Source organism: Mustela nivalis (genome assembly GCF_964662115.1).
Source record: "Mustela nivalis genome assembly, chromosome: 5".
Lineage (NCBI taxonomy): Eukaryota > Metazoa > Chordata > Mammalia > Carnivora > Mustelidae > Mustela > Mustela nivalis.
The window spans coordinates 121,950,218-121,963,257 of record NC_139024.1 but is presented as its reverse complement, the minus strand read 5'-3'; the positions used below and the strand labels follow the sequence as shown (position 1 = coordinate 121,963,257).

General features: G+C 45.5%; 2 protein-coding genes across 4 annotated transcripts in view; one reads left to right on the top strand and one right to left on the bottom strand.

The window, feature by feature from the left end:
• The window catches only part of PPP1R10 (protein phosphatase 1 regulatory subunit 10), a 45,117-nt gene that overhangs the window by 14,321 nt on the left and 17,756 nt on the right, over positions 1-13,040 (bottom strand). Inside the window, exons 1-2 of one of the 3 annotated variants that reach the window (XM_082732910.1) lie at positions 3,811-4,371; positions 3,064-3,587 (exon numbers count right to left, since the gene is read on the bottom strand). Coding sequence is in view for 1 of the 3 variants with exons in the window: in XM_082732909.1 (XP_082589035.1) it covers positions 939-957 (19 nt within the window). In the remaining 2 variants the exon portion in view is untranslated. Of the gene's footprint in view, positions 1-938; positions 3,588-3,810; positions 4,372-13,040 lie in introns of those variants that run through there. The other 2 variants (XM_082732909.1, XM_082732911.1) reach the window with 2 other exon arrangements.
• On the top strand, positions 4,277-12,616 carry MRPS18B (mitochondrial ribosomal protein S18B). The gene is made up of 7 exons (XM_082732926.1): positions 4,277-4,545; positions 5,912-6,020; positions 6,127-6,224; positions 6,352-6,420; positions 9,915-9,981; positions 11,657-11,716; positions 12,041-12,616. Exons 1-7 carry the CDS (start codon positions 4,468-4,470, stop codon positions 12,334-12,336), a joined length of 777 nt encoding a protein of 258 aa, XP_082589052.1. The 5' UTR covers positions 4,277-4,467; the 3' UTR covers positions 12,337-12,616.

Sequence of the window (13,040 nt, the reverse complement as noted above, 5' to 3'; positions counted from 1 at the left end):
ATCTGAACCCTGAAATTCCCCTTTTCTTGGTGTTTTGAGGTTATGTCCTAATAGACTCTGTGGACTGAAATTAGGTCTCTCAAGTAATGCACAAGGTCTTACCTCTCCTAAGTAGTAAGCCCCTATCCCTCAAACTTATATTGAAAACTTGGTACAGTGATCTCCCCAAAATCTTATTTGCTTTTCAGCGAGGATGTAAAATCACCCAACCCCAGCAAAGGCTCCCAGAATATAACTGGCCACAAACTACAAGGATCAGGTTCTCCGAGGTTCTCTGGATGGATGTGGTTTCCCTAGAAGACATTGTTGCCCCATCTCCCATATTAAGGAAGATCTTCTTTAAAAATCCCCTGTTCACTAGAGATCAGGAACCCCAATGGGTAGAATATTCAGCTCCCAAGGAAGGTATGCTGCAGAGACACATGGCAAACTGCTTAAAAGATAAAAAAAAACAAAACAAAAAAAACTTGTGGTCAATAGACATGTGGAAGAGTCCCTCCCACCCAACCCTGAAGTTTTAAGTACTAATTTGAGAATCTGTACCCAGCAGAAAATTAGCCCTGAGAGTCTAACCAAGTTACCACAGGACAGCTGTACAAAATGGCTTTCCAATTCTGCCTAGAACCTCCATGCTTCAAATCAGGAATTTAAAAAATGAGAAGTATATGAAGAATTTGACAAAGATTGGACTTTGAAAAAGTCAGAGGAAGATAGAGAAGGGACAGGACACCCAATACCACCCTCAGATAGGGCATGGCTGTGAACATGCACCCATTGCGAAAGCACTGACAAGTTGAAAAATGAAGACATTTTTCTGCCATTAATTATTTTTAAGGAATTTCTTTCTAAAGGGAAGAAAAAAGAAATTCAAAAAAGGTGGCTCTTTGGAAAAAAGAAATGAAGGTTGTGAAATGTAATACCAGAAAGATTTTGCTTACCAGACACCGTAGCTTGCATCCCCCTGCCTTGAGTTTACAACTGCCGCCTCCTTTCCTATTCACTTCTCATCCTAGTACCAATGTACAGGAGCTACGTAACTGGAGAACGTGATACAGCACTGAATACAAAGAGTTTATCCCCAAACCCAGAGGTGGGAATAAGGGCGATTTAAAAGGAAGTCTTGAAGTACCCACCCTCCCCCAGTCTCATTATACAAAGCGACCAAATGCAGGCCCAAGGACTGGTTCCTGAGCAGAAATGGCACAATTCAGTGTCATTAGGCTCCATTTGTCTATTCAAGTCACTTTCACAAGTCCTCCTTTCCCCACTATCTCCCACCACACAAGATCTACATACACACAGCTCTCACACACAGCACCAGAAGGCTCCCAGTCTTAAAGTATTGTTGGTTTGACTGGTTTTCCACCCTTGGCAACTGAAGCGGGGTTAAACTTCCAAGCAGTTGTGATGAGTGAAGGAGGGTGAAAATAAAAGCAACAGGCTCTGACCGTTAAATATAAAAACTAGAGCTGCCCGGAAGATGGACAACTTCAAGACCTAATTCTTACAAGCCTTTTCAAGATTATAAAAGATATTCTAAAGTAAATGTCTTCCTGTCTAGCAGCAGCGTGCACAGGGAATACAGAAGGCATCTGCTCAGGGGTGGAGTTTCAAGAGGCTGGAGAGAAGAAAGGGGATTACATCACCTTTCCGTGCTGCTCCTCCCCCTTGACCAAGTTTCTAGGGCGGCCCTAAGCTCTGGGTGGCAAAAGGGGGGAGAAAAAACAACAAAGAAGCAGGGACGACGCCATTTTGTAATGGAGAAGAGTAAAACTTAAAAAAAAAGCTATCCCGGCGCTGCCGGCAGCTAGTTACACTAGAAAACACCCCTTTACAGTAAAATACCCCAAACCAGCACCCATCCTGAATGGTCTTTGACCTAATTTGGGTAAGAAAGTTGTGAAAATAAAACCAATTAAAGTATTTACAAGAACAATTTTCTGTGGGGAAGAACTGAATTTCCAACTGAGATTCAACCTGCTACCGTCGACCACCCCCATTCTCCTACAAAGGGAAAGGGGGGAGGACTTGGACCCCTCTCAACAAATAGGGTTGAGGTGGGAGGACAGGAGAAAAATGGGCCAAGACACAACCTGCAACGCCGCTTGTAAGACAAAAGGACAAGGAAAAGTCGCCATATTGAAGCAGGGAAGAAAAAAATTCCTTTTAACGACACAAAATCTTTTAGAAAGCTAGCATTCAATTGCACTAAATGGCTTTTAAAAATTATACTCCTGAATTGCACATTTCCCAACCTTTACACCCCCTATTAGACTGTATTCCCACCCACCAAAACGTTATCAAGTTAAAAATGTTAATCATTTTTGCTTTTAAATAACCTATGCAAACTGCAACAATTACAAAACATTCTTTACCTCCCCATTGTCTTGTATGTACTGGCACTAAAATTATATTTTGTACTGAATTAAGTGTCTTGCAATCTTTATTCCTAGATTGCCACCTATTTTAACCATACAAATATACCCCAAGCAAATTACATTAAAATTGAGAGGATTTAACAATTATTTAAAGTCACAGCCAGCTATTACTTCTCTGCCCATCTCCTTACCCTGCAATCTTTATGTACAGATTGCTTATTTATCTGGAAAATTGAAAGGCGCCCTGCTTGTCTCACACACAAAGAAGTGGGACTTCTGGGCCACAAGATCCACCATCTTTTGTATGTGAGCTCATTAACCCTTTTGAAGACTGCTAACAAGAGGAAGTTAACCATTCCTCCTTATAAAAAGCAACACTTATGGCTTTGGCAGTCTGGAATTGGCTGGATTACCAAGGGTTAACCGTCAAAATCCTCACTTGCTGACCCTCGCTCCACCCTTTCCTTTCCTGCAGCAGGGCAGGAAGGTAGGTGGTAGGAGAGAGAGAACAAGACTGTTTAGACCAAAGGCCCTTTTTTAATGGAGATTAAGTGACCGGCTTGGTCCTTCTCCAGTTCTCTACTTTGTTCTATTGGCTCATTTCTTCCTCTCATTATTTTTGGTTTCACAACGGGAAACGTTGATTTCTTGTTGCAAGGCTGGTTTTGGAAAATTCGACACTTACTATCCAATTTTTTTGCGACGTCAGCACCTCGGGCTCAGGGGGGAGGGGGTTAAAATTTTGGAGAAGAAAAATAAAACCAACCAACCAGGACCCAAAACTCAATTATTTGGGGGGCTTCATTGGATCAAAAAGTCTCTTAAAAAAATGAAGGCCAACTCAGTATTCATTTGCCCCCCACCCAACTCCATTTAGGGAGGGGGGTCGTAGAAAAAAAGTTCTGAGTGGATTCAAAAAAGTAAACGCTGGATGAGTGAATTTGGGTGGGTTTGGGAAGGGTGGGTGGTTGATTATTTTTGAAGTTATGTGGTGACGGTCCTTCGGCCACAGATTTCAAGTCCCATGCAGGGTGGGCTGGTGGGGTAGGCAAGATAGGTGGGAAGGGGTAGAAGACACAAGTGGTTGGGCTGGTGGCTGCTGTTTTCCCTTTCCCCCCTCTCAGGATCCTTTCAAGGGCTTAAGTGGTGCTGCGGCTTGTTTCTTTTTTTCCTCGTGGCCGGCCTGTCTTTCTCCGAGAAAATTCAAACCTGGGATAAAAGGAACACAAGGGAGAAAGATATAATCAATACGGGTTGCTTTAAACACCCCAAAGTACCGTATCTGTTGTCTCCGAACACCCCGATGTCCCATCCCGAACACAGCCGCCTTCTATAAACCACGGTCCTCAACAGAACTCAAACCTAACCCCCTCCCCAGTCCAACGATCTCAACAAAACTTTACCCACCAACCGACAACACACCCAAACTTACCTCTAAACGAACCCCAGAATGGCGGCTGCCTGCTCGGGCGGAGTCTTTTATACCCGGACACCGCCCAACGCGCCCAAACATGCTAGTGAAACGCCCTTGTCGCGAGACATTATGCGCGAGGAGTGAACTCATTGGCCAACCCGAAAGACAACTCGCTAGCTGATTGGCTATCCTTCCTTCATCTTCGCTCAGCCCCTTCCCCGCCCGTTCCTTCTTCCGCCTCTTTCCTGCCCCCCCCCCCCCCCCCCCGCTTACGAGCGCGTGACTGGAAAGCCTAGCACCTCCCTTTCCTCTGCTTCCACCGCTTCCGTCCTCAAGAACACGTCTCACCCTGGTTGGTAGAACCGGGCTGGCGCATGCGCATTGAGAAGATGTCGGTTGAAATCCCCTTCAAAATTTCTTAAAATGCAAGCTCTAAGTATAAGATCTAGAAGTTGTAGTGATTGGGTCGGGGAAAACGCAATTTTGAAGCCAAATTCGATTGTGACGCAGTTGAAATTGGCTTCTCCCCACAGCCCCTCCGTTTACGCTTCCGTTCTGACGCAAGTGCGCGGCCGCCTCGCGCACTGCGGGCTCGCCCTTGGCCCTACCCTAGTCAGTTTCTTAGAGCAAGCGCAGTTGCGTTTCCGCCTCTTCTTGCCTTTGGCGTACGTCAACATGGCGGCCTCCGTTTTGCGTTCGTGGCTGAGGCTCCTTCCTAGCCTTTCGCCCTTCAGAGGTGCCTACGGAGTTCAGGTAGCTCCTTGGAGCACATTTTGTACAACCACCACTCACTTATACTTTCTGTAGGTCGTCGCTCCATTGCTGGGAATTCAGGAGCGGAGACTCTCCCGAGTCATTATGCCTTGGCCTGTTGAGGCAGCATTGCTTTCACCACTCTTCGCCTTCCCCTCACCCTTCTCAGTACTTCGCGGGTTTTTAATCCCCAGCCAAGGGAAAAGAGTTTGATATTCTTTTCCAAGGCACCAACTGGGCTAAAGAATTAGGTGAAGGATTGGGCCTCTTGGTCGTACACAACCAGCTCTTAAGCAAGCATATAATGTCTAAATCTGTCGTGCCCTGGAGTGTCCTTGAGTTGAGGGACACTAACTTCTACCTGCTGAGCTCTCTCCCAGTAAAACTAGGATACGTTCTCACGACCTGAGGACCAGTCCTTGGCTCTTTTTCTCTAGCTAAATTAAGTTTTTGTTTTGTTTTGTTTGTTAACCAGAGCATACAAAATATTGGTCTTCTACATTGAGGTTTCCCTCCAGCCTTATGTACTCACCGCACTGGAGGTTCTTGGTAGGGCAGGGTAGATTCTTGGTGGGGCAGGGTGGCATAGGAAAGGTTGCACAGCTGCCACTCCCTAAGAGTGGTGACAGGGGTCACCACGGAGTTAATAACAGCTCTGGTAGCTTTAAAGCTAGCGTTAGGACTCAAGTTTGTTCTGATCTGTGGAATGTTGACCTTCAACTTTTGTAAGGCTGGGAAATTCAATGATTCAGGTTGGATTTGGTTGGAGACTCATTTATCATGCATCCTCTCCCCACTAGGGATTTTCCTTCCAAGAAGCTAGACATCCTCCTTTTCTTTTCTTTTCCCTTTCCTCAGTACATCTTTGAAAGCAGGAACACATCATGTGTGTCTTCTCAAATAAGACTGCTTCCCAGTCACCTATGGTAGTTACCCTCTCATATTATCTTCGTCAGGATCCGGTCAGAGACAAAAAGTGCTTGTTGATGACTTCAGTTTTACCCCAGCAAACATGCTATTTTCTTTTCTTTTTTTTTTTTTTAAGATTTTATTTATTTATTTGACAGAGAGAGATCACAAGTAGGCAGAGAAGCAGGAAGAGAGAGAGAGAGGAGGAAGCCGACTCCCTGCAGAGCAGAGAGCCCGATGCGGGACTCGATCCTAGAACCCTGAGATCATGACCTGAGCCGAAGGCAGCGGCTTAACCCACTGAGCCACCCAGGCGCCCAAAGATGCTATTTTCAAAATATATTTTTGCTTTATTCCATTAGAACCATGGGCATGTTTTTCTTGTCCCTAACGTGGGCAGCGAAACTATCAGGTCCTTTCCTTGAACTCATTTTCTCATTTATTGCCTTATTTATAGGTTCCTCTTCAGACTCTTTGCACCAGAAGCCCCTCTGAGGAAGATTCTTTGTCCCCAGTTCCGATAACGCCTTATAAGAATGAACCCTGGAAATATCTGGACTCAGAAGGTACCTCTGAATAGGAAAGGGGAGGATCATGTGGGGTCTGCAATAAATGGACAGAGACACTTCTACTATCCCCACCAGGAATAACTTGTATGAGTTTTCATTTCAGAATACCAGAACCGCTATGGCTCTCGCCCCATCTGGGCTGACTACCGTAGAAACCACAAAGGTGGAATACCCCCACAGCGGACTAGAAAGACATGTATTGTGAGTTTCTGAAGGTGGTACATGGATGGGATGTGAGTGAGGGTGAATGCCATAGTGACAGTGGCAGTAGCACATTTTCTCACAGGATTTTGAACATTCTTCAACTACTAGTTTCTTTTCTCCACAGCGTAGAGATAAAGTTGCTGGGAATCCCTGTCCCATTTGCCGGGATCACAAGCTCCATGTCGACTTTAGGGTAAGGGCAGTCTTTTCTCTAGAATAAGGATTTGGAGCCTCTTTGTAGTGCTAAAGAGATTACCATGGGTGCCCCACTCTTCATAATCTAGCACCTCTACGGTCTATTTTGCATTGATTTTCTAGTAGTATAAAAACATTCCTTCTTCCATCTTTTTGTCCTCTACTGTGTGACTTATACTAAAAACCTTCATTTCGGGTGCCTGGGTGGCTCAGTGGGTTAAGCCGCTGCCTTCGGCTCAGGTCATGATCTCAGGGTCCTGGGCTTTAAAAAAAAAAAAAACCCTTCATCTCTTAGCTATGAATTTACAGTCTAAATTGCAGGTCAGAAAAAAAAAATTGCAGGTCAGAAAAATGTCCTTTTTTTTTTTTTTTTTTTAAGATTTTATTTATTTATTTGACAGAGAGAAAGATCACCAGTGGGCAGAGAGGCAGGCAGAGAGGGGTGGAAGCAGGCTCCCCTCCAAGCAGAAAGCCAGATGCGGGGCTCCATCCCAGAACCCTGAGATCATGACCTGAGTCGAAGGCAGAGGCTTAACCTCTGAGCCACCCAGGCACCCCAAAGTGTCCATTTCTAATGGCTAAAGGTTCATTTATATCCATTGCAATTATTAGCAAATAGATTGGGTTAGTTGTTTTGTTGTTTTTTAGAGAGAGAGTGAGGGAGAAAGAGCACAAGCAGGAGAAGAGCAGGGGGAGTGGGAGCAGACTCCTCACCAAGCAGGGAGCCCAACATGGGCCTCGATCCCAGGACCCCAGGATCATGACCCGAACTGAAGGTGGACACTTAACGGACTGAGCCACCCAGAGGCCCCTGAGGTTGTGTGGGATATTTGTTTGTTTGTTTGTTTTTATTTTTTTGTAGTTTTTTTGTCATGTTGATGTTTGGTATCATGCCGATACTTAAGGCTGGAGAGCAAATGCATGAAGCAATATACAGAGTTCAATTATTTTTCCAAAAAAATTTATTGCAAGGACAGGACTTGCTCTTTTTTTTTTTTTTTTTTTTTGAGATTTTATTTATTTATTTATTATTTTTTTTAAAGATTTTTATTTATTTATTTGACAGACAGAGATCACAAGTAGGCAGAAAGGCAGGCCGAGGTGGGGGTGGGGGAGGGAGGGGGAGGGTGGGAGCTTGGAAGAAGGCTCCCTGCGGAGCAGAGTGCCCTATGTGGGGCTCGATCCCAGAACCCTGGGATCATGACCTGGGCCAAAGGCAGAGGCTTTAACCCACTGAGCCACCCAGGTGCCCCAAGATTTTATTTATTTATTTGACAGAGATCACAAGTAGGGAGAGAGGCAGGCAGAGAGAGAGAGGAGGAAGTAGGCTCCCCGCTGAGCAGAGAGCCCGATGCGGGGCTCTATCCCAGGACTCTGGGATCATGACCTGAGCCAAAGGCAGAGGCCTTAACCCGATGAGCCACCCAGGAGCCCCAGGACTTGCTCCTTAAAGAGTTCAAAAAGCATATAAAAATACTAATGAAGGACACCTGGGTGGCTCAGTGGGTTAAGCCTCTGCCTTTGGCCCAGGTCATGATCTCAGGGTCCTCGGATCGAGCCCCACATCAGGCTCTCTACTCAGCAGGGAGCCTGCTTCCCTTCCTCTCTCTCTGCCTGCCTCTCAGCCTACTTGTGATCTCTATCCATTAAATAAATAAATTCTTAAAATAATAATAATCATGGGCAGGGGCGCCTGGGTGGCTCAGTGGATTAAAGCCCCTGCCTTCGGCTCAGGTCAGGATCCCAGGGTCCTGGGATTGAGCCCTGCATCGGGCTCTCTGCTCGGCAGGGAGCCTGCTTCCTCCTCTCTCTGTCTGCCTCTTTGCCTGCTTGTGATCTCTGTCTGTCAAATAAATAAATAAAATCTTTAAAAAAAATAAATAATGGGTAAAATGCTTTTCTGAACTTGTAAAGGTATTGGAGCAGAAGCTGAATGATTGGTCATCAGGGAAGTTCGAAGGAATTCGTATATCAGTCAGCAGATCGGGGTTTCCGACTGCTCTCAGTCCCCTCCCTACACCACTGTAGATAACTTCTCAATTTTTTTTTTAAGATTTTATTTACTTGACAGACAGGGATCACAAGTAGGCAGAGAGGCAGGCAGAGAGAGGGGGGAGGCAGGCTCCCCGCTGAGTAGAGAGCCCAATGCAGGGCTTGATCCCAAATCCCTGGGATCCTGACTTATGCCGAAGGCAGAGGCTTTAACCCACTGAGCCACCCAGGCGCTGCGGTAATCTCAGTTTCAACCGTGTACAATTGGTTTAAAAGTAGAACAGCGACACCTGGGTGGTTCAATTGGTTGAGTATCTGACTCTTGATTTTTTCTCAGGTCATGATCTCAGGGTTGTGCCCCTCATCATACTCCATGCTCAGCCAGAAGTCTGCCTGAGATTCTCTCCCTCTCCCTCTGCCCCTCCACTCACTCACACATACACTCACTCTTTCAAATAAATAAATCTTTAAAAAAAAACCAGAATACGACCAGTTGTATACAGTTTAGAATCAATTATATAACCAAGGAAGAAAGATTACAAATTGAATAGTGCAGATGATTCTGCTTGCTCTTCCACTCCACAAGCACATCTCCTTTTTTCCATGGGTGTTATCTTCTATGATTAACCTGCTGGTTGGCAGTCATTCTACATAATTAGACCTATAAAATGGATGTTAATAATATATATGTTACATACAGCATGCTGTCGTAAACGTTCATATTTATACGTGCACATTATAACACATTTTCTTTTTAAAGATTTTATTTATTTATTTGACAGACAAAGATCACAAGCAGGCAAAGAGGCAGGCGGAGAGAGAGGAAGGGAAGCAGGCTCCCCGCTGAGCAGAGAGCCAGATGCTGGACTCGATCCCAGGACCCTGGGGTCATGACCTGAGCCAGAGGCAGAGGCTTCAACCCACTGAGCCACCCAGGTGCCCCAACACATAACATCTTTAAGTGATTTCAGGGATTGCCAACTGACTGTCCCCAATTTTTTGTGTGAGGGGCTGATTTTAGAACCTAACTCCTGTAGAAGATGGTTCTATGTGAGTCTCAGTGACAGAATGTAGGGTGTGCATGAAATGGTTGCAAGGCCAAGAAATGGGAAATGTTTGCTGGAGTCTTCAAGAATGTATTCAGCAAGGGGCGCCTAGGTGGCTCAGTGGGTTAAAGCCTACACCTTTGGCTCAGGTCATGATCCCAGTGTCCTGGGATTGAGCCCTGTGTGGGGCTCTCTGCTCAGCAGGGAGCCTGCTTCCCTTCCTCTCTCTCTACCTGCCTCTCTGCCTACTTGTGATCTCTGTCTGTCAAAAAAAAAAAAAAAAAAAAGAATGGATTCAGCAAATTGATGCAGCTAAAACTGGGACAGGAAGGAGGGTAGCATCTGGAGAGAGATAGGAGTTAAAACTATGCACATGTGTAGGGATTGTGCACTTCCAGTTTCTCAAAGTCTTGCTGTTCTCTCTGCTCTCTTTCCCTACCACTTTCCTCCACAGAACGTGAAGCTCTTGGAACAGTTTGTCTGCGCCCACACAGGTGTCATCTTCCATGCTCCATACACAGGTTAGCTTATCATCCTTGTCACCACCAAAATAGCTTTTCCTTAGTGCACTTCTCATTTATTCAGTCATACAACAGGTAACTTGGTGGCCCTTACATAAGGCATAAAAAGCATGAATGAATTTTTTTTTTTTGAAGATTTTATGTATTTATTTGACAGACAGAGATCACAGGTAGTCAGAGAGGCAGGCAGAGAGAGAGGAAGCCAGCTTCCCGCTGAGCAGAGAGCCCAATGAGGGGCTCGATCCCAGGATACTGGGATCATGACCCAAGCCGAAGGCAGAGGCTTTTACCCACTGAGCCACCCAGGCACCCCATGAATGAACTTTTTGTTGGCAATCTTGCCTTAATGGGTATATTCACATGTGGACAAAAGGTATAAGCAAGTACCAGTGTAAGTAAGTTATCTAAATGTAACTCTTAGAAGTGGTAATTACTTCTTTTCTGTAGGATCTCTTTGCTTTTACAAAAGGCTTTCTAGCAAATTGACTGTCCTATAAATTCTTTTTACTGCCAACAATCCAATTAGATCTTCCAAATTTGGAGTTACAATCCTAACAATTCAAGATTACATCTATTCTGGGGCACCTGGGTGGCTCAGTGGGTTAAGCTTCTGCCTTTGGCACAGGTCATGATTTCAGGGTCCTGGGATTGAGCCCCACATGGAGCTCTGCTCAGCAGGTGGCCTGCACCCCACTTGCCTGTCTGTCTACTTGTGATCGCTCTCTGTCAAATAAATTAATCTTAAAAAAAAAAAAATTATGTCTATTCCTTAATGAAGGCCACAGGCCAAATCTGGCACACTGCCATATCTGTTTATTTTCATATTGTTTATAACTGCTTCCAGGATACAGTGACAGAGTTGAATAGCTGAGACAGAAACTGTGGGACTTGTAGATCCTAAAATTTATGTGGCCCAACACAGAAAAAATTTTTAACCACTGCTCTAAAGCAAGATAAATTTGCAAAGAATAATCTGAATCCTCCATTTTGGGAATGGCAACGTGATCAGTGGAGTTTGGTTTGTCAGGGAGTTTTACTTTTTATTTATTTGTTTCTTTATCCTTTATTTATTTATTTATTTGTTTGTTTGTTTCGTCAGGGAGTTTTAAAGATGAGCTTTATGGCCAGGATGCTTGGATGGCTCAGGTCATGATCTCAGGGTCCTGGCCCCATGTCAGGCTTCCTGCTCAGTGGGGAGGCAGTTCCCCCTGCTTGTACACTTTGTCTCTGACAAATAAAATAAAACAAAAACAAAAACTTTGCAGTGAAGCTATAAAAAGCTGAAGGAACTATGTTGCTACTCTCTCAGAGCACCTTCTCTAGATCAGGAGCCCTTTCTGCCTTTACTGAATCTTTCTCAATGGATTGTCCTACCCAAACCTTTAATTAACCACACTTGCCCTTTGGATTATTTTTTGCTCTTGGAGGTTTTATAGTTAAATAGCTTTTCTATAGTGGCTAGACCCCGCTAAAGTGTTAATCTCAGCTCTCAGAGAGGGGGCATTCTTCCCATTGCCTAGGTGGGGAAACTGAGGCCAATCAGAGGGGTCAGGGAAGTAGGGTTATTAGGTAGAGCAAGTTATCCAAACCCAGCTTTTTGTAACCATATAGAAACAGTTGTATTCTCTATTTACTGTGCTTTCTAGAATGAGCAGTTTTCTTTTTCTTCGTTCAGGGGTCTGTATGAAGCAACACAAGAAGTTGACCCAGGCCATCCAGAAAGCCAGAGATCATGGTGAGCATGAGAAGGGGCCCACTGCATTTTTCTTAGCCATAAAGAAGGAGATTTAGGGCTGGAGGGATATAAATACTCCTGCCTGTCTGAGGAGGTGGCACCCAACATGTTCTTCCCAAGAATCTCTTTTCAGCACTCCATTGTCCCTTTTTCTCTCTCCTGAGTCTCTTACCTTGTCATTGCCCCGTTGTCTTAATCCTCTTTCCTTTTTCTTCCCTTAAATTCCCTTAAATTTCTCCCTCCCTTTATATGTCATTTTACATGTTGTTTTAACCCCAACTACCCTTCCTTATTTCTCTTCCTTTTTTTTCTTTAATCCCCTAGGTCTCCTCAGTTACCACATTCCTCAGGTTGAACCTCGGGACCTTGACTTCAGTACCTCTCATGGAGCTGTGAGTGCCACTCCGCCAGCGCCCTCCCTGGTTTCAGGTGACCCCTGGTATCCATGGTACAGCTGGAAACAGCCACCTGAGAGAGAGTTGTCCCGCCTTCGACGGCTCTATCAGGGCCATCTCCGAGAAGAGAGTGGTCCCCCACCTGAATCAGTGCCTGAGGTGCCCCTCAAAACCGCAGCTGAAGCCTCCTCCACTGAGCAGAAGAGCCCCCAGAGTGCTCTGTAGGAGCTGTAGACTGGGAAGGAGTTAAGAGATAGTGCCTAGGAATTACATGATGGGATTTCACTCTGGGGAATTGTGTCTCTATGGCCAATGGCAGGCTCAGGGCCAGAGAGAAGAAATGATTGCTGTTGAATGGAATAAATGCTTCTGAGGCTTAGGGGAGGGCAGGACAGATGTGTATGGGAAACCCCAGATTCTATATATTGTAAATAGGCTAAACGTTATTACTTGCTTCAGATTTCTGTTAACTTGGCTTTTTCACAATAAAGCTGTATCTCCTGTTTCTTGGCTGAGTTTCAGATTAATGCCATTTGTGCTGGGGGTGGGGGGCGTTGTCGGTGAATGGGTGCTGGCTGTGGGGGAGAGGAGTGATCAGGCTTGAGCCAGACCAGCCAGTGATTCTTGGGACCCGAAATCACCGTAAGTGAACAGTTGGGCCATTATGTCATGGTCACCTTTCTGGCCTCCTGTGTCCTACGCAGTGGCAGCGTTCCCACGATACCTAGCAGTTTCCTCGTTGTTTTGGGGGCATGGGGGGTGGGGCTGTTGAAGGGGTTGGAGAATGGGACACTAGGAAAAATGCATCGCTGTGACAGCCGCGGGGATGGGGAGTGGCGTTAAGGGACTGGCCTACCTGGAGTTGCTGGAAGGCTGGGGGGGCGGATATGAAAGCGGATGGGCGGAGGATGGGGCGGGTCCTGAGCCCC

What these genes read in the sequence shown, in the direction of transcription:
- MRPS18B (XM_082732926.1), top strand. Translation starts at nt 4,468, where the DNA reads ATGGCGGCCTCCGTTTTGCGTTCGTGGCTGAGGCTCCTTCCTAGCCTT. An exon ending in GAAATATCTGGACTCAGAAG is followed by an intron (nt 6,021 to 6,126) that starts GTACCTCTGAAT and finishes TTTTCATTTCAG; the next exon opens with AATACCAGAACCGCTATGGC. An exon ending in CTTCCATGCTCCATACACAG is followed by an intron (nt 9,982 to 11,656) that starts GTTAGCTTATCA and finishes TTCTTCGTTCAG; the next exon opens with GGGTCTGTATGAAGCAACAC.